Genomic DNA, 21581 nt, shown 5'->3' with positions numbered 1-21581 from the left:
TCGAAGAAAAAACAAAAAACTCCAGTTGCCTCCTGAAAAAGCACCTTTGGGACAACCATGACCTGGATGACTGAGAATCTATACAGACTTTTAATGCATTCTGGAATTCTTTGTAGCCCCATTCACAGCTGCTCTGCCCTGGTTCATGAAACTGGGGGGGGAGGAAAAGGGGGGGTCTTAAGAATAGAGCAGCCGCAGCATTCCAGGTACTGCACAGCTGCCTCTTCCATAGTAATGCATTGGGGTATTTTCTCTCCCCCCACCCAAATCTAGCCCATTTTAAATCTTTGTTTTGTTAGGTTTTTCTTTCCCCCACAAATTAGGTCCTGTTCCGTCCACAGGGTGCTTAGATCTGGCCCACCATGCCTCTGCCAGTGAAAATGGAGCTTGGGAAGGCAGCCCTCCTGAGCTCCATTTTCACTGGCAGAGGGTTGCAGGAGGCTGTTGCAGCTGAAAATGAAGCTCAGGAGACTGTTTTTGCTGGCAGAGCACTCGGGCCACCACACGTCTACTCAAAAAAAAGTGATGTCAAGCTGGCCAGCCCCATGGCCAGCCCCCCCATTCCCCCCCCAAGGTCAAATACAACCCTGATGTGGCCCTGAATGAAATCAAATTTGACATCCCTGTTCTAGAGAAAACAATTGCTGAAAACAATTCGTCCAGGCTTTCCGATTGTCTTTTATACCCCTGTTATACCCCATTAGTAAATTAATTTCCCTGGGGTTAATTAATCCTTATTCTTAAGATATATATATTGCATAAAAACACAGAGATCGTACTCCAATGAACTCTGAGATAAAAGCAAAGCTTAACAGATTCTTCCCTAAATTGGGAAGGAAAAAAATAACAATAATTTACACCGACTATTCCCAGTTTAAATTCCTCAAACACTTTTTATAGAAGCTAATAGCAAATTAATATTATTAAATCTTGACAGATTTCAGTAAAGCAATTAGGAAAAGCAGGTGAAATCTAATTAATTCTGCAACCCAGGATCTCCCATCTATCTCTTCTCCCCCCAAATTAGGATGGGCTTGCATGGTGGCTTATAAAACTTTACATTTAAGCATCAAAAATAGGTATAATAGATTGTGCAGGAAAGAAACCCAGCTTGATGGCACCTCATTGTTGTATGTCAGCTAGAGTATGATCCATAAAGAATGGAAAGGAGATTATGCACAGAAGATAATACGAAATATATCCAGTTGCTCTATCCTCATCAAAATAAGGAATTTTCTTCTTCAGTTACTCTTATTCATTTATTCAGTCACCCCTTTTCAGTTTAACTCACTTCACAGGTTGTTGTGGGGAAACTAGGAGGTGGAAGGTGTATTGGATATGTTCATCACCTTGATTTATTTGTAAAATCAGCTAAGGCAGGACACAAATAAATAAAAAGTTCTTACATTATCTTTCAAATCTTCTTAGACCACAAGAATAGACTAGAAAACGCAATACCAAGAAAAGTTAAAAGGTTCAGAAATAAGAGCACAGTAATAAAAATTGTACATAACCCAGTCTTATGAATCTTTATTAAGGGGGAAAAAGTATCCAGGTTTCTGTGACATTTCCTCCCAAATAAATATGCATAGGATTGCAGCCAAGCATTCCTATCCTATTACTTTCTACTCTGAAGTAAGGGTAGCCAAATCTGTCAAATTTAGTTTCTCTGAATTGCTCATTTTTCATTCCACCCTGTTTCCTCATGCAATTTCCAAACAGCCAGCTTAAAAAATATGTATACATTCGGTCGACCTTTTTCTGATACACAGTTGTTTATTTCTTACAAGTTAGTCCAATGTATACATTTTTGAAGGCTAATTTTTTGAACATTTCTCTACCAGTACATGTATTTTCTATTCCTTTTTAACAAGGAAACACCGTTACAGAGTTTTAAGAAACAGCGAGAGTTAATTATCATCTAGTTCACATATTTATTCAAAAAGAGGTTATTTTAATCCATATTCATCCCGAACAAAAAGTTGTTCCCATTGCAACTTCAAAATACAGTGATTTACTGTTAAGTGAGGACACATAGAATGAGCCTCATACTGCAATTCGTTATTAATTTACTCAAAAGGAAAGCCTATTGAATTAACTAAGGTGTTTTTTTGGCCAAACACCCTGAATTATTTTTAGGACCACAGCCTACATTTAAAAAATCGCTGTTTCTAAGGTTCTCATTTCATTAACATGGTTGTAACCATTCAGACAACAGTCCTAAACACAGCAAAGTTTAGATTAATTGCACTTAGGTCAGTATGTTCTACTTCCAAATGACCACGTATGCAACTGAATAGCTAGACCAGTGTTTCTCAACCTTGGCAACTTGAAGATGTCCGGACTTCAACTCCTAGAATTCCCCAGCCAGCATTCGCTGGCTGGGGAATTCTGGGAGTTGAAGTCCGGACATCTTCAAGTTGCCAAGGTTGAGAAACACTGAGCTAGACAAAGGTTCTCAACTCTGAAATTAGTAATCCCAAAATGAATGAAACACTCAATCCTGACTTGTTTTTCAGCTATGGTTAAACATCTGCCCAAATAAACAGTGGTCTACTAAAATCTTTATAAGCTCTATCAATGTTGTATTAAATCAGATACCACGGCAGTTTCGTGGCAGCTATGCTACTCAAGAGCATTACGGTTTCTTTCTGATTCAGCATTCAGGGCTGAATAAGCGACCACATCATTTCCAGCTGCAGCTAAACTACAAATGTTCTTACATTCTACAAATGTAGAAGACAAATGACTCCAACCCATGATCTAAAGTGAGCAGATTGCCTCACTCACCACTCCCGTTAAATTTCGTCCCTCTCCTACGAATGCTTTTCACTTTCCTTGACAATCCCAGGAAAGCAACCTGAAAACTTGCAAATTCATCTTACAAATTTATCAGACCTTCACTTTTTGATCAAATGTATGAATTACAGGTCCAAAAGCATCATTGGAAGAGAATGCAAATACTTTTTTTTTTTTTGGAGCCTCCACAACTGGGTAATATAGCACTTCATGCTCACTGGGTAGAAAATAAACTCATTGTATATTTCTGCACTTGAAATGAGTATTGCTAACCCATCTGTAGTGACTATAATTGCCAGGTGGGTATTCGTTTGGTACAAAGTAGCTATCTGTAGAAAAATTGGGAAAGATAGGATAACGGATGACTTAAATGTTAATAGATACTATTTGTGTAATAGCAATAGCACTTAAGACTTATATACCACTTCACAGTGCTTTAGGGACTGGATGAGGGTTAACAAACTCATGCTCAACCCAGATAAGACCGAGTGGCTGTTGTGTTTCCCTCCCACCAATCCGGCAAGTATTCCACCTCTCAGGCTGGGGGGTCAAACATTATACCCCTCAGACAGGGTCCGCAACTTGGGAGTCCTCCTGGACCCACAGCTGACTTTCAAACACCATTTGTCAGCTGTGACCAGGGGGGCATTTGCCCAGGTTCGCCTGGTGCACCAGTTGTGCCCCTACCTGAACCGGGAGGCTCTCACAACAGTCACTCGTGCCCTTGTGACCTCTAGGCTGGAGTACTGCAATGTGCTATACATGGGGCTGCCCTTGAAGAGTATTCGGCGACTTCAGCTAGTCCAGAATGCGGCCGCGCGAGCTAGTCGGGATCAAACCCCTGGCAGTGAGCAGTGAATTATCCTGCAATACTGCATTCTAACCACTGCCTCACTACAGCTCTAAGATACAGTCACTTTCTGATTTGTTCCACTCTAGTTTCAGATGATGATGTTATCCATTCAGTTGTGTCCAATTCTTGGCAATTCAATATAGGCCAGGTGTCTCTACATCTTCCAATCTTGCACTTCTTCTTTGAGTTTTTCTGTGCTCTGGCTGGTGTCAGCTTCGATGGCGTCCAAACACTGTGTTTTTTGGCGACATGGTTTCTTTTTACCGCTAACTTTTCCAAATATAATTGCTTTCTCCAGTGAATTCCCCTGCCTGACATGGCCAAAGTAAGACACCTCATTTTAAGGGAGATACAAATTCTGTTTGTGATCGCCACTGGCAAAAAAAGAGTCTCAAGCACTCTTCTTTCCCAGCCACACACATACAGATTTGAAAATAAAAAAGCCTGTGCTGGCATCAATATATGTGTTGTTGTCTTTTATGACTCTGTACATATGGAAAGGGATTGGAGGATATTTAAGCCTCCTTCACCTTCACATGATGGATTCAGTAAAGGTTAAGTCCCCCACCTATCAAGCTAAAATGAAGTAAATGCTACAGTAAAGAAAACCCACCACTATAACAACAATTATAACTGTATTCATGGGAGCTTCTGACAACTTTCAGAGCTTTCCTAGCAGCTTTCAGAAGAGCAGCTGGGATGATGTTGCAAAGAAATAACTCAGCCACAATAAGGTGCTGTAATGTTACATTGACTAGTCTTCAGGGGATAGGCATTCACACTGTTATAAAGCTCTTTGCAAGATCAATCATTACACTAACAATATTTGTATTGATTATCTAGACTGGAATTGCTATTGGTGCCATTGTCTCACTTCCGCTTAAATGAGTCACAGATGGGGATCTATTTTTTAGCTTACAATTCTGGAAGGGGGCTCTTAAATCAACACAAAGCATTAGAGACAGAGACATATAAAAATAGCAAATGAAAGTGACTAAAAAGTGAAAGTTACCTCTGTTCAGTCATATCCAACTCTAGGGGGCGGTGCTGGCCTCCATTTATTAGCTGAGGAAGTCAATGTTGTCTGAAGACATTGCTGTGGTCATGTGGCCAGCAGGACTATGTGCCGAAGCACCGCAAACGCTGTTACCTCCCCACTGAAGTGGTACCTATTTATCTACTCACATTTACATGCTTTCAAACTGCTAGATTGGCAGGAGCTGGGCAAAGAACGGGAACTCACCCCTTTGTGCAGTGCACTCGGGCTTCAAACCCAAACTGTCAGTTTTCCAGCTGACAAGCTCAGCATCTTGAACCACTGAGCCATCGCACCCCTCCTGAAAAAGACTAATTATCCTTAAAACATTTGGAGCCATGTTTTTCTTAACTTCAGGGCTGAGTAAGTCCTTTAAAATTATTGAAACTTGCTGCCTCCATATACGTTAGAAATACAACTCCCAGAATTCAAAGCCAGTGTTGGAATTCTGGGGTCCTAACATAAGTAGAGAAGCTGCAGATTGGGGAAGTCTGATTTAAAATGATAGGTATATTTTGGCAACCCCTCGGCTAAATGTATTATACAAAAATAACAGATCAGGATTTCATAGAGTAATCTGTCTGTCTTTGGGGAGAAATTTGGCAAGTTGCAAGACAAACACAAAACTGAACAGAAGGGAGAGGATGCCATAAAAAATATGACTGACCTGTATGCCAGCAACATCATAAAAGTAAAGTCTCCTTCAAGTTGAACTCAACTCCTGATGACTTTAAAAACACATCCATGTAGCTTTCTTGGCAACAACACAGAAGTGCCTTTTTCTGAGGGTTTTTTTAAAAATTTCCCAGTCTAGCCCAATCCCTTGGGATTTCCTAGTGGCCTTCCATCCAAGTGACTGACTTAAGTCTTATTCTGCCTTTTTTTGAGATCAGCCAATCAGTCAAGGACAACTATCTACAGTACCTGGCTAACAACCAACTCTTCCAATTTTCTCACAAATTAAAATAGGGATATGTTTTCCAGCACTCTCCAACCACAGATATCCACCAAATCATCGCTTTTTTCATTGCTGAAAAAAACTTGTATAAAGTGTCTGCTTTATTTAGCTACCATAAAATAACTTGTTCTTGCCTGATTTGAAAAACCAGAGTTAATGCGAGTTCTCATTAATGGTATATAGATAGTCCTGGAGTTAAAACTTGTCCAGGCAGTCACCAAGAGTCAAGATTGACTAGAAGGCATTTTTTTAAAAAAGCTCTTGATACAGAAGGGTATGCCCATTCATCCATTCCCAAACATTCTGTGAAAACAAATCAGTTTTTAATAAATTCAAGAAAGCCATCAAAGTGGACACTAAATTAGCCTAAAAAGAGACTATTTGTTAAAATAAGAACAACAAAAGAAAAGCATTATCTGCTTCCTTCACCCCTCATAAAAAGGGGTGGTATACACTTACTTTCCCTATTGGTTCACAAATGTGAGCACCCGTCCACGCATGTGTTTAACCTTCCAGCATGTGCTTTGATTGCGCACGTGGCTTGCACGCATGTGTATGGCTTGAAAATGTGCCCAAATAGGACAGTATACAGCCAGGGCAGGCCCACTCACGATTTCTATTGCCGATTCGGGTGAACTGGTCCAAACCTGCTGAACACCGCCTCTGCTCATAAACACATGCACCAAACAGGCCAATTTTAGTTAGAAGCCAAGCTGTATGTGACTCTGTAAGTTAAAATTTTCACCCTGAATTGCATCCAGAAAGTTATTGGTGACCCATGGAGAGTCTGCAGCACCAGTCTTAACCAGTTACCTTACAAAGACATAATGCCCTGTTCAGGCCATAAGGCAATATGACTGAAAATAAATAAATAAATGCTCTTTTGTCTGGTTATTCTGTAACCTAATAAAGAACAAAATAATATCTATTAGAATAAGGAAATATCTGGTGAACATCAGTGCTACGAGTTCCCCTCTGCTTATGTTAGGACAACATCCCAGAACTGCACATTTCTATGAACACTACATCAAAAATCAGAGACATGTCACTTCTGTTTGTTTCTTTAAAAAATTAGCATCCTAGCACGCTCTAAGGTGCATTTCTGTGTAATGCATTATATGCGACTACAGTTTAGTTACACTCTGGAGAGAAGTGAACTGAATACATAGGAATGACCATTCTAGCAGCTCTTGGTTATACTTGAAGAAAACAATTCCCAAAGGCCAAAAAAAAAAGGAGTTGTGATTTTATTGGAGACAAGAATCAGAAAATACATCTGATCAGTAGAAGTGGATAGAATTGATAAAGTTTCTCTGTTCTCCACACACGTCACAAGCAGAGTGGGCAATAAAAGGACAGAAAGAAACAGTCTCTCATTTGGGGGATATCTCATGTTTTGATGAACGCATTAAGATAGGCGGAAAGTACCCGTCAGACTGTACCAAGCCTGCTTTTAGGCTCAGCTGCAGCAACAAAGCTGCATGTAGGACTTGGCACTTCACACCTCCCTGTTGGCTCCATGCCACAACATGCCTCCTGGGACTGGCACATACATCCAGTTCCTCTTTCCAAAGCTGGCCTCTAAAATTAGGCAATCTGACGATCTCATAATTCACTTTAGTGCTGCCACTAAGTAGTTTCAAGAAAGAAATAAACAACATCCACACGTATTTCTACAAAGGCCCATTTCACACTGACCCGGGACAATTTTGGGTGACAAGTGGGGGCTCTTTCACATGTTGCATTCTTACTGTGCACATGTAATGCCTGATAAAACGAATGTAATCCAGGCAGGAGCCCATCCCATTTTTAAAGACATAGATGCATATGACAAGCCAGCTGGCCATCTCTACTCTGTGATGTGTCTGCCTCTTTAAAACCTATCTTGGCCTCCTCTCCTCTTGTGTGAAATGGTTCTCAGGCTGGCCCATTTCTTAGATATGTGTCATTGCATCTGTGGGGACAAAAACATTACCATTCAACATCAATGGGCCAAAAGCCAACGTTCAAAATAGAATTCTTCTAGGAAAGTGCTCCTTTCCCCACCCCACCCCCCCACCCCTTAGTTTCTTGAAAGTATCTGCAAAAATGCAAAACAAACCAACTTAAATAAAGAATGAACTCCTAGGAGCACAGATGTTTCAAATAAGATGATTACGGCACATTTTAAATGGTTGCTGAACCTTTCAGAACAGGATCCAAGGTGATGGTAATTGAGTCCTTCCCTCTAACCCAGAGAATCCTGGGAGGTCCTGCTTGCTTGGCTCTCTGTGGTTCAATGGAGCAGCCTGCCTTGTTCACCCCTGCTTCTAATTCCTGCTGCTGCCCACTTATTCCTCCCCAACTTCTTTGTGGCCAGTTTCAAAGAAAAACCCTGCCAAACACCCACACCACTGAAATGTGCTCAAAGAAATGGGGGTGAGGATTGTCACAGGGAGAACACCGGCCCAGATGCAAACTTCCCTGCTTGTCCTTGTTCAGTTCTGGGTCCCCCCTGTGAAAGCACAGCTGCCACCGCGAGTGATCGTTATTATGTTGAGGTCATCACTGCCCCCAGGCTAACTTTATGAAAATAAATGGTTGGGAAGATGTAGGATAGGGGGTAAAGAGGGATGGAGGAGAGAGAAGGTCTTTTAAAAGTTATTTTGTCCTACTGCGACTCTGAAGGGAAGACGAGTGCAAGCAGAAACATTTGGCTTGAAAGAGAAAACTGCGATCCCTTCTGGTTCCACTAAATAAATTACAGATCGGAGTCGCAGTTCAGAGAGAGCTGTTTGGTGATCCAGAACTGCCAGGCTGCTTGCGGACAGCTAACTCTTAGGAAGAAGTACTAATTTCTAAATAGTTTTCATTGACCTGATGCTTGCAGAAAAGGAGGCTTGTCTTTGGCTAACCAATCTCTTAGGCTCAGTATTACCTTCATGTGTTGATTGCTTCACTATGGCAATTTCTTTCTTTTTTTCTTAAGTATCTTATGCATTATGAATAGAAGGAAGAACTAGTCTACTGCCCCTTCCTTTTATATCCCTTATTCTTTCTAAACTGGCAAACATGGAGGACATCTTGATAGTCTTCCTTCCAGGACATGGATTACTCCAGAGGTGATATTCAGCCGGTTCTATCCAGTTTGAGCAAACCGGTAGCAGTAGCAGCTGAAGGCCCCACCCACCCGCCTGGACGTCATCATATCCTGTTTTTTAACGTTCTGCGTATGCGGGGGCTCTCACATTTGCGAACCAGTAGTGAAGGTAACTTGATTTCACCCCTGGATTAATCTCACAAACTCCATAATCAGATTTGCTCAGTCACAGGCCTTCCAAAATGCTAAATCTTGGTAACAATCTACAAGATCATTCAATAAAGAGACTTTCTTTTCCATTTTACTTCTTGATTCAGTCCACAGCATCTCTAGAATCCTCTTTTTTTTAACTATCTGAGCCTCCAAGAATCATGCACTGACCAATTCATAACATTACCATTTTCTGCATTCCCCCCCTAAAAAAAATAGAAAGTATAATCCCTCAAACTTCCTTTACACATCTAAAATAATCAAGAAAATAAACACCAACTTCCAAAACCTACCTTGAAAAACCAGGCATTGCCCACTTAAATGTGGACATCCTACCCATGCTCCAAAATGTTGCCCATCCCTGTCTTCAGGGGCTACTATTAGTCACTGGAGATACTGCTGGGTTACAAGAACTAATGGACTGGCTCACTACGAGGCAACTTTATATGTTGAGAAATATTTCCATTATATAGAAGGATTTAGAAAGCTTTACTTAATCTTATTTGCATGCATGGTTGAAGAAACTTACTAGCAGAACTCTTCCTTTCTCGTTGCAACCCCTACTTAAATTACTTTTTCTAACACAGAGATTAGCCTCACAATATAAAATCACAGCATCAGCAGAATCAAGCTCCTAGGGGAGTGTTAACACATGCAACACCCCACCTGCAGCTTGTCGTGATTCTATCAAACCAGCCACAGTCTGCTGAACATGTAAGTCAGCTTTTGAAATCCACTTTTGTCTCATAAACTGAGAATGGGAAGTTTCAGAAACAATTTGACTGGCAAAACAAAAACAAAAAATAGTTATGGAGCATTAGAGGAATCTCCTCCAGGAACAAATACTCCAAAAATATAAAGTCTCATACACACACACACACACACGCACAAACACACACACACACACACACACACACACAAACAGAGAGAGAGAGAGAGAAGGAGGGAGGGAGGGAGGGAGAGAGAGGGAGAGTTTGAGGGCACACTACATTTTTCTGGAGAAAGATCACCTCCTAAGAACTAAAAAGAGAAGAGGTTGGCATTCAAAATGGTAAAAATTAAATGCTGGGCAAACAGGAACAAAAATAAATGTAGCAATGATTAGCATACGTGGTACTTATGAGAAAATTAGAAAATAATCTGAAATATAAAATAACTTCTTCTCCAGCAACATTGTATTGCTAACTAGGGCATACAAAACCTATTCCAGACCAATTATTGAATACAGCTCATCCGTCTGGACCCCACATTGCAGAGGTGGGTTCCTACCAGTTCGCACCTATTCGGTAGAACCGGTTCGTCAAATCTACCGAACCGGTTAGAAGAGGTTCCAACAGTGGACCCGGAAAGCAGGCCACACCTACAGAAGAGGCTCCAAAAAATTTTGAAACCCACCACTGGTCCTTGGATATGATTATTCTACACTATCATGCTCATATTTATAAAACTCAGTGCCTCTGTGAAAGGTAAGGATGACTACTGCGTTTGTGGTGCAATCAGAACATTCCGTGCATTGAAGTTGTTTCAATGCAAACCAAAGATGCCTTTTAAAAAACAAGTTGACATCCTATTCTTATGCATGCCAGTGCTGTGTGTGAGGTAATTTAAGGTGGTTCTGACAAGTGTCGTTGACATCTTCATATCCGGTCACATGGGCAGCAAGCCACTCCCATCTGGCCACATGGGCGGCAAGCCACTCCCATCCGGCCACATGGGCAGCAAGCCACTACCACAAAGGAGGCCACACATACAGAGTAGGTTTGAACAATTTTTGAAACCCACCACTGCCACATTGTGTATGGGAGATTAACATGATTGGGCAGGTTCAGAGGTATTTCACTAGTATTTCACTCCTCTACTAACAATAGAATTCCCTGTGCCACCAGACTTGAAATTTTGGGCTTGGACAATCTGGAACTGGACCACCTGCGGTCCAATCTAAAATTGTCATTGTGAAGACACTGTCAATGACTTCTTCAGCTTCAACCACAATAATAGACGGGCAAACAATAGATACAAACTCAAGGTAAACCGCTTCAAACTTGATTGCAGAAAATACGACTTCAGCAACAGAGTGATCAACACCTGGAATGCTCTACCTGACTCTGTTGTTACATCCTCAAACCCCCACAGCTTCAACCTTAAATGTCTACCGTGGACCTCACCCCATTCTTAAGAGGTCCGTAAAGGGGGCATGCATAATAAGCACACCAGTGAGCCTTCCATCCCTGTCCTACCGTCCCCATCTATCTGTATTTACTTCCTTTGTTCATGTTTATGTTCATACCTATACTTGTTATACTTGCACAGTTTATAAAATAAACTGCTTGATAGCAATAGCACTTAGACTTATATACCACTCCATAATGCTTTACAGCCCTCTCTCTAAGTGGTTTACAGATTCAGCCTATTGCCCCCAACAATCTCAGTCCTCATTTTACCAATCTCAGAAGGACAGAAGGCTGAGTCAACCTTGAGCCAACGGTAGGATAATTAAAAGACATTCAGAAGTTAACACTGAATATGATGCAAGGTTATAAAAGGCAAATAAGCTTTAAAGTTGACAAGCAGAAATACTGCAATCAGGGCTCAGAAAGTCATAGCGGTGAATCAGGTCAATATCTGATACAGGCACCAGACTCTTCTGGCTGTAATGCAATTGAATGCCAGTCATTTATTCAGTGTTATTTTTAAACATTGGATCATTAATGTGTTCTAACATACATTGGGCTATATAAGTTTTGTACACACTTAGCTTTCTTCAGAATGTCGGGAAAGAGGCTTAAATAGTATCAGCGGTGGGCTTCAAAACTTTTAGCAAGGGGTTCTCTGCCTGGTTGCTGGGTGGGTGTGGCCATGGTGGGCGTGGCCTTAACGGCCTCCGGCACCACGGCGGGGGAGGGATTTTTGTCCTTCCTTGGCTCCGGAGGCTTTCCTCGAGCCTCCGGGAGGGTGAAAACAGCTTCCCCAGGTTCTGGAGGCCCTCTGGAGACCTGTTTCCAGCTTTCCTGAACTCCCAGAGGCCCATTTTTCACCCTCTCTGAGCCTCCATGAGCACTTATCTGCATCCAAAACGGGCCATGTGGGGATTCCTGGGAGGGGTGGGGTGGGGTGGGCAGGGCCAGCCAGGAGTGGGATTTGGGAGTTCTCCGAACTGCACAGAATCTTAACTAGATCTTTCCCATCTTTCCTAAAAAGAAGATGGACTAGGAACTCATAGCAATATTTTTCTCTTGGGGATGACTATCAATCTATGTCCCATCCAGTTATTCCAAGAGATGAAAGAAGGAATCCTCACATCTGTATTGTGGCTGTATTGTCCACTAGCTGCTGTTAAGATCATCCTTCTCTAATCTGGTATCTTAAGTTGATCAGAATTGATAGTTGAAGTCCATTGCCTCTGGCAAGTACTATATATGTAGTGATGGGAAAATGTCTTGGACTAATCCTATCAGTGCTTTTTTTTCAAAAAGCAACTGGACTTGTTTTTTTCCTTGAAGACTTTTTGCTTCTCATCCAAAAAGCTTCTTTTTGAAAAAAGCACTTTTGGAACTGAAGAAGCTTCTTGGATGAGAAGCAAAAGGTCTTCCAAGGAAAAAAACAGTCCAGTTTGCTTTTTTGAAAAAGATGAATTTAAAATTCTGCTATTCCCCAGCAAGATAAGAAGAAAAAAAAACCTGAGAGCTGGAAAACCATACATTCTATTCCACATAACAGCAAAACCCACCATTTAGCACCTAAGTGTTCAGTTAAGAAGCCGATTAGTTATAATATCTGAGTACAAATACTTCATAGAAAACTGCCTTGCACTATCTTAGTAAACTGGGCCATCAGCTTCAGTATTGTTTACTGTAACTAGATATACTGAGAGTAAACCAGAGACATCCTGCATGCAAAACCTGCCCCCTTCTGAGCTACAGCTTGGATCTGATCAAACTCATTATCCAGAATTTCAAATCAGTCAATTTCACCTCTGCATTCTGTCCTGTTACGTGAATGTCACCTCTCTATAATTTATCATTTGCCCCTTGTTTTGGCTCTCAGGAAACCATTCAAATCCAGAGTTGCATAGCACAATGCTGCCTGGCACACAGGAAACATTAACATTACCTTTCAACATACCAGGCAAGTCCCGTACTTTGAAATAGAATCTCCCAGCCATGAAACACAAATAAAGCCTTTTTCTACCCCAAGCAAGACCAGCCCTGTAAATGAACTGCACACAAAGAGAGAACAAACAGTATAGAATGTCCTCTTGCTTTTGTGTGCTGAAAATCCAGTGTTTCAGCTTACATGCGGCTGCCTCTCCTATCTATTCCATCAGTGTGAGATACCATGTAATGTGAATCTCTTACCTTCCATTTCCCACCCTTTTCCTTTTTAAAAGTCGGTGTGTGCAAGAGAATTAGTCAACCACTTCACATTGTTATAGTCAAGTGGGAAAAGCATTGTACAGAATTGCAAGATTTAAATCTAGTTGATGAATAGGCAGCTACTTTTTAAATAACCTGTCCAGACATAATCCCCCCTCTCCATTCTCCATGATCTAAAAGCACTTCAGGAATACTCAACATCTCACCCCTATGAAATATTTGGAGAATCTTTCACATTATCAGTCTAGACATAGCCTGATTAATAACCAATTAAATGGATCCTAGTTTAAAAGCTATCTATCAAAATGATTACTCCACTCAGTTCAATATATTGTTGTAATGTTTTCTGTTTAGAGTTCAGAATCAAACCTACTACAAGAATGTTCCATGGTCGGCTGATGGCAAAAGATTTTTTTTAATGTTTCTAAATAAATCCTAATCGTTTAAGTGTAGCATAATTTTTTAAATGTTGAAGTTACTCAACTCAAGATCAAACTCTCACAAAAATTATGAGTACTTCCAGTGTAAAGTACCACAGTATAATAAATCCTCCACTCCATTTTACTCCTACAGCCTACCATATTTGAAATATGTCAGTTCTGTTTTTTAAAATGTGACAAATACTTGATGTATGTCATTGGAGGGATGGATTTTTGAATATCAATTTTGGCCCCAGTTAAAATCAGCATCCTCTACACCAGGCCAAGTGAAATAGAGCTGTTTTCCTAGCCATGTTTTCTATCAGTCCCCAATCTGAAACCTAAACAGTATGCAGACCTACCCCAATTTCAGTTTGAACGGAATTCAAATGGACAATCTTAAATGTTTTGCTAGGGGAAACGATGGCACAGTGACTTAATGGTCTTAATGCTGGCCAGAAATGGTCTGCATTCCAGCAGTTCGAGCCCAGTTTCATGAGATGGTGTGAGCTCCTGTCACTCGATCCCTAGTTGCTGCCCATTCAGTAGTTTGAAAGTATGCAATGTTGTGAATAGATAAATAGGTACCACTTCAGGGGGGGGGGGAACTAGCTGTATTTGCATGTGCGGAAAATGGAAGCCGGCATTGGTTCTGACCAGACACAAGGCATCATGACATGAGGCAAGGCAAGGTCAATGGAGATGCGCTCTACATGGGGCAGCCTTTGAAGAGTATTCGGAGACTTCAACTTGTCCAGAATGCACCTCGGTACACCCACGTTACATCTATCCTCCGCGAGCTGCACTGGCTACCGATCGGTCTCCAGATAAGCTTCAAAGTGCTAGTCGTAACTTATAAAGCCCTTCATGGTATTGGACCTGGGTACTTGAGAGACCGCCTGCTGCCTATTACCTCCCAAAGACCCATTAGATCACACAGGGTCGGCCTCCTCCGGGTTCCATCTACCAGCCAATGCCATCTGGCTATCACCTGGGGGAGGGCCTTCTCTGTGGCAGCTCCAATCCTTTGGAACGAACTCCCCGCAGAGATTCGGACCCTCACCTCTCTCCAGGCCTTCCGAAAAGCCGTCAAAACCTGGCTGTGCCAGCAGGCCTGGGGATGATGAGTTCCCTTCCCCCCTCGACTTGTGTGGCTGTGTGATTCTTGGTTGTTTTAATTACTTGTATTGTATTTTGTGTTCCCTTTCCCCCTTTGAGTTGTTCGCCGCCCTGAGTCCCTCCCGGAATAGGGCGGCATATAAATAAAACAAACCTCAACCTCAATGGAGGAGCCCAGAAGAGGCAGCAATCCAATCACCACTAGTTAATTGGTGTAAAGCTAGTTCCCCCCTCCCCATGGTCCACCAAGTACAGACACACAAGCGTTGAACAGAATATTAGCAATCTAGGGCTGTCAGGACTGTATTGTGTCCAGCCTGTATAGATTTTCCTAACATTGTAAGATATATAGGGTGAATACCGTATTTTTCGGAGTATAAGATGCACCTTTCCCCCCCCCAAAAAAAAGGGTGAAAATCTGGGTGCATCTTATACACTGAATGCAGCATTTTTAGCCTCCCAAATCCCCTCAACAAAATGGGCATGCAGATGGTTTGGGAGGACTGCAAAGTATCCTCCTAAAGGCTATGCATGCCCTTTTTGGGGCAAAAAAACGGGACAGTTTTCACAAAAAATGGGCCATTTTTGCTCATTTTTGCCCTCTCTCCCCAGTCCCCAGGAGCACTTTGCAGGCCTCTCAAATTCTCTGCATGCCCCGTTTTTCACAAAAAAATGAGGCGTGCAGAGGGTTTGGGAGGTCTGCAGAGTGCACAAACTTTTTTTTTTAAATTTACCTCTTACCTTGGTGTGTCTTATACTCCGGTGTGTCTTATATTCCCAAAAATATGGTCAGTACATTGTTTTGCTAGAGCAGCAAGCATAAACCCTCAATCTCTTCTCGCTTGTCCATTCTTCTTCCAAACACTAAAAATGAGCAACGGCTCCATAGCAAGTCCACATTTTCTAAAATTTTCCTGAACACTGAGAGCTGCAGGATCACCTGGAGAAATGTCCATAGGCCAGAATTTTTAGGCCTCTATTGACAAAATGCAGAGTCGCAGAAAAACTCTTGAACTTGAGGGTAAAAGGTAACTAAGATTAATATGCTATACCAATGCAGCCAATGGATTTGAAAATGACCTAGTGAAGTATAACAATAGCAATAGCAGTTAGACTTATATACCACTTCATAGGGCTTTCAGCCCTATCTAAGCGGTTTACAGAGTCAGCATATTGCCCCCACAGTCTGGGTCCTCATTTCACCCACCTCGGAAGGACGGAAGGCTGAGTCAACCTTGAGCCGGTCAGATTAGAACCGCTGAACTGCAGATAACAGTCAGCTAAAGTGGCCTGCAGTACTGCACCCTAACCACTGCGCCACCTCGGCTCAAGTACAGTATGAACCCCATGTATCTTTTTGTCTTTTAAACTAAAATAGTACTACCCTATGCCAGCAGCATGCTACCATATCTCAACTAGATAATCTTAGGGGCTCAGAAGACTGAACTATAAAACAAAGGCATAGGGATGCAGATTGCCCAGCCCTGCCATATACACATATGTGAAGGTCGTCCTCGAATTACGTCCACAATTGAGCCCAAAATCTCTGTTGCTAAGTGAGAGATTAGTTAAGTGGGTTTTGCCCCATTTTATGACCTTTCCTGCCTCAGTTGTTAGGTGGATCCCTGCAGTTGATAAGGTAGTAACTCGGTTGTTAAGTGAATCTGGCTTCCCCATTGACTTTGCTTATAGGGAGATCATAAAAACTGATCACACGGCCTTGGGACACAGCAACAGTCACAAATAGGAGTCAGTTGCCAAGTAGCCAAATTTTGATCACATGATCACAGGGATGCTTGCAAAAGTCATAACTGTGAAAAACGGTCGTAAGTCCCTTTTTTGCACCAATTTGCCTCATATTTAACAAGCTAATGGTCCTCTCATTTTGGTACTGGGTCACTGTATGTCCATTGTCTTGGCTTATTTTATTCAAGTTTGACCAATCAGAGAAGCTGATGAATCGCCTGCATGCTTTAGGCCTGTGATGGGGAACCTATGGTATCCGTGCCAGAGCCCTCTGTGGGCGGGCATGCCACTGCCAGCTGCTCTTCTGGTTTCCAGCGCAAAAAAAACAGTCTGAAAACGGCCAGAAAACAGCCCCCAACGGCCAAAAAACAGGCATGCGCGCACCAGCCAGGTGGTCTTTAGGTTTTCGGTGCTCTGACGCATGCACATGCGTTCCAGTTTGGGCACTCGGTGCCGAAAAGGTCCACCATCATTGCTTTAGGCACACCTAAGAATAGCAGATCAAAGCAAATTCTCTTACCATATTTGTCTCCATCTTCTCCTTTGGCACTAATCCGCCTTCCCAGCACCTGGATATGCTTCCCACTGGTTCTGCTGTAGAGCTGATAAAGTCTGAGCTGCTTCCTGCTGACATCGTCTCTTGCTCGCGTCTGATTTTCCACATGTATCCGAAAATCCACATTTTCTTCAGCAACAAACATCTAGTTTTCAAAACAAGGGGGGAAAAAACAAACCATGAAGGACGATGCCATTTTTAACGCACAGATGCCAGGTAGCATAGTCGGTATTTTGTCTAACCAACGTTCAGAAGCTCGTAGATATTAAGGTTGGTGCTAGCTATTGGAATCTGCAAGAGCTAACGCTGGTTTGACTTGTTTCAAGAAGGACTGGCTACAATTGTGGGAATATCCTTGAGAAGGAACAGTTGCAGTTAGGGCACTGTTGGCTCACCTTTTCAGCACCAAGTGCGGAAACGAGAGTGCGCACAGACATGTGTGGGCCAGAAACCAGAAGAGCAGCCGCTTGGTGCGCATGTGCCCACCGGGTGGCTGCTCTTCCCATTTCCAGTGCGCACATGCGCGCCAACCACTTGGTCTTCTGATTTCTGGCATGCATGCAAAGACCACCTGGCCAGTGTGCATGTGCCCAACAGAAACCAGAAGAGCAGCCACCTGGCGCATGCATGTGTGCCAGGCAGCTGTTCTTCCGGTTTCCAGCATTCCCACGCATGTGAAGAGCAGCTGGCCGATGCACCAGAACCAGTAGAGCAATGGGAGACGGCTCATGTGGCCAGAACACGCGTGCCATAGTTTCGCCATCGGAGCTAGGGTAACAGTCAGATAAGAGACATCCCAGTCCACAGAAGGAATGGGAGTGGAGAAAGCATTTTCCAAGTTCTCTGGAAAGGAAAGGCAGGAAATAGGAGAAGTGTCTTTAGACTTGCAGTATTTGTATTGATAACCTTAAATAAGGGTTGTGTTAGTAGTCATGGTTTTGGTTTCTTCTCTGGACTACTTTGGCATGCCCTTGATCTCCAGAACCTCATCTGTTGGAGAAGAGGTTACTAGGTTGAAGCTCCTTCTGAAAACTAAGAGCACACCTTCCATGAAGTTAAGGACACACAGTGTTGAATGACAGTGCCAGGAAGCTACAGGTAGCCCAACTCAAGCCTTATGTTGGCATCCAGTAGTGCATCCCCTTTTCCCCCCAGAAAGTCTATTCCTGATCCTTTTGAGATCACCATGTTGCGAACTCAAGGAAATCCAGTCCACTCTATACCTACTACATGCCCAGCAAAAGACCAGAGCAACTCCATCCGAAAGCAAACAGAACTATATTTCTGGATGAGCCTAATGATTACAAGTAATTTGGGAAAGAACCACCATTCATTTATGATGAAATATGTGCCTGCTATTGTGCAGGAGAAAGAACATGCAAAGTTATCGGTGCCTCTCCCCCAATTTTTAAAATCTATCAAACTTTTATTTGTATCCCATCTTTTGTTCCAGACTCAAGGTACTTCCTCCTCTCCTTTTTCCCCACAACAATCCTAGGCGGACCTGAGAAGGACATTGAAATCTCCTGCACATACATATATATGAGTGCTATGCAAAGCTCTATCCTCATTTCAGTGATGGGATTCAGCTGGTTCGCACCTATTTGGGAGAACCGGTTTGTAACTTTCTAAGCAGTTTGGAGAACCGGTTATTGGAAGAAATCTTATTTTATTTTTTTCCCACTTTACAGGGCTAATCCTGTAAGGCAGGAAGGAAAAATTCTGGTGTTGTTTCTAGCCTTATCTTTAGGTTCCACCACAAATCCGCGAAGCCCTTATCCGCGGAGACATAAGCGCGAAGACTAATTCACGCCGTTCGAAGCACTAAGGAAAAACGCGACCCTACCGCGATGACATAATCGCGGAGGGCAAATCCGCGCATTCCCAAGCACTCAGTACCCTAAACCTAACCCTAAACCTAACCCTAAACCTAACCCTAACCCTAAACCTAACCCTAAACCTAATGCTAAACCTAACGCTAAACCTAACCCTAAACTTAACCCTAAACCTAACCCTAAACCTAAACCTAACTCTAAACCTAACCCTAAACCTAACCCTAAACCTAAACCTAACCCTAAACCTAACCCTAAAACAAACCCCTAAACCTAATCCTAACCCTTACCTTAATTGAAATCGGCTTTCTGCCGCGGCGCCGTTTTAAAGCGCCCTTCTGTTGCCGCGCTGTTGTCACGGCGGTGATGACGCACGGTGATGACGTCGCGGCTTTAGCGCCACGATTTTATCACCGCGATTTTGACGAGCGCGGTTTTGTCGTGCCACGTATCTTTATTGCCCTGCTTACAGAAACTGCCTCTCCGGTTAACCCTTATTACATTATAACCGCTAAGGCGAAGCACCCATCGACGTGAGTTGGCCATGGCCACATTGTCACATGACCACTGAGCTATGCCTACCCAGCTGGTCATTATGGCAGAGAACCAGTTGTTAAATTATTTGAATCCCACCACTGCCTCATTTGTCCCCCCTTTTTTTTAATGTCACATTTTCTCTTAAGAATGCATAAGCGGTCAAAATGTTAATCCTAGGTAGCCTTGAATATAATGAATATTTTATTTTCATTAGCTGCAAAAGGATAGCAATGCTTTCAACAAATGAATAGGAATCTGAGTGTGGCCTTCACACAAACCATTTGGCTTGGATTATACTACCAAAGCATTTAATAATGTAAAGTATATAAAAAGGGTTCAGCTGTCACTGCTTTTAAAGCAGATTCATTTCTAAAAAAATTAAATATTTCTCCGTTTAAACCTCTTTCTGGTTTCAAACGTGTCCCTTTAATACTCCAAAAACACTTCTTTTAACTTCCAGACACTGCAGCAGCCTAATAGCAATTATTTCCTTTATGACCTTCCAAACATATAAAATTATCTCAGCAACGTCAACATGAAATATCTAAGATGTCTCTTTCCATCGTCTGGAAAGTAGGGTAATCACTATTTTGTTTTCATGGTTTGGGCAGATTTCCACTCTGTCAATTAGAAAATTTGCAAAGCCACTTCCTGAGTTCTTTTTTTTTTTTTTCAGGTGTGTCTTGAAAAATAACAGATTATTTGCCACCATTTTCGTTTCCAATCTTAACTGCAGCAACCGTAATCAGCAAACTGCTGGGTTGAGGTTGCTGATTGAATCAGAGATGGCTAACCTTTTTTTCACTGCGTGCCAAAAGCGTGCAAGTGTCACAGCGCACATCAACACCCATAATGCAATGGGCAACACCCTCATGTTTCCCCACCCCCTCACACATGCACCCCATCTCCCCACACACGCGCCCCACTCCCATTGCCCATTTTTGGCTTATAGGTTGGTGCAGGAGGCTTTTCACGCCCAAAATGGGGTGCCGGGGGTGCATGTGCCATGTCTGTGCCGTGTTTTGGGGCTGGAACACCTCCTGCACCAATTATGGAAGCCAAAACGGGGTACAGGGGTGCTATGTGAGGCCCAAAAATGCAATGTGAGCGCTCCCTCCATGCATGTACATCCCCCAGATGGACTCCGCCCCCTGAACCTGCGTGGCAGAGACCTGAAGACTAGCTGGCCAGCAGGAGGTGTGCGCGCATGTGTGTTGGAGCTGGGAGGGGGCGATGGCTGGTGTGCCCGCAAAGAGGGCTCTGTGTGCCACCTGTAAGACCCGTGCCATAGGTTCGCCATCACAGGGTTAGAGTGATCCTATTTAACAATGACACATTTCTAACTACCATAGGCTCACAAATACAAATAGTAATCCGTACATTTGTGTGTATCTCTTCCATCTGAGAGAGAGGAACAACCCCGTGTGTGTGTCCCACCACCACAAATGCATGCATGACCACTTTGTGCTCCTCCGCCCCCACGCATGCACCCCATCCCCCCCTCACTTATTTTTGGCTTCCAGGTTGGTGCAGGAGGATTTCCAGGTCCAAAACGGGGTGCAGGGGTACTGCGCAAGGCCCCAAAATGCAATATGAGCATCCCCGTGCATGCACCCACCCCCACATATGTATGCACCTGTCCCTTGCATGTGCCCCACCCCTGTACATGCATGGCAGAGACCCAAGGATAAGCTGGCCAGTGGGAGGTGCACGTGTATGTGCAGTGGAGTTGGGCTGGGGCAACGACTAACATGCCCACAGAGAGAGCTCTGCGTGCCACCTATAGCACGCTTGGCATACATTCACCATCATGGTTCTAGACAGTTAGGAAGTTGACACAGATCATAGGTTTTCTTGATTTATATGTCTTCCTAGTGGCATTGGAAATTACTCTCATGCTAACTTTCAGTTAACAGAATGAGATGAAGCCTTCGGCAGTCATCTGTTTCTGGCTTTTAAAACACAGAAAGGAATATGGTGCAAAACAGGTACAGTTGATTTTTGCAGAAGACAAAAGTGTTGAAGCGCAGAGGAGAATGCAGAGCCAGAAGCAGGAAAAAGGCC

General features: G+C 42.9%; 1 protein-coding gene across 1 annotated transcript in view; it reads right to left on the bottom strand.

Annotated features, from left to right (window-relative positions):
• The window catches only part of FGF18 (fibroblast growth factor 18), a 139223-nt gene that overhangs the window by 54760 nt on the left and 62882 nt on the right, over nucleotides 1-21581 (bottom strand). The window contains exon 3 of the mRNA XM_087715162.1: nucleotides 17113-17293. Within this exon, the coding sequence (XP_087571288.1) occupies nucleotides 17113-17293 (181 nt within the window). The remainder of the gene's footprint in view (nucleotides 1-17112; nucleotides 17294-21581) is intronic.

Source organism: Thamnophis sirtalis, unplaced genomic scaffold, assembly GCF_051295495.1.
Source record: "Thamnophis sirtalis isolate CommonGarterSnake01/CBP01778 unplaced genomic scaffold, rThaSir2_p1.2 scaffold_5, whole genome shotgun sequence".
Lineage (NCBI taxonomy): Eukaryota > Metazoa > Chordata > Lepidosauria > Squamata > Natricidae > Thamnophis > Thamnophis sirtalis.
This window is presented reverse-complemented; position numbering and strand designations above follow the sequence as displayed.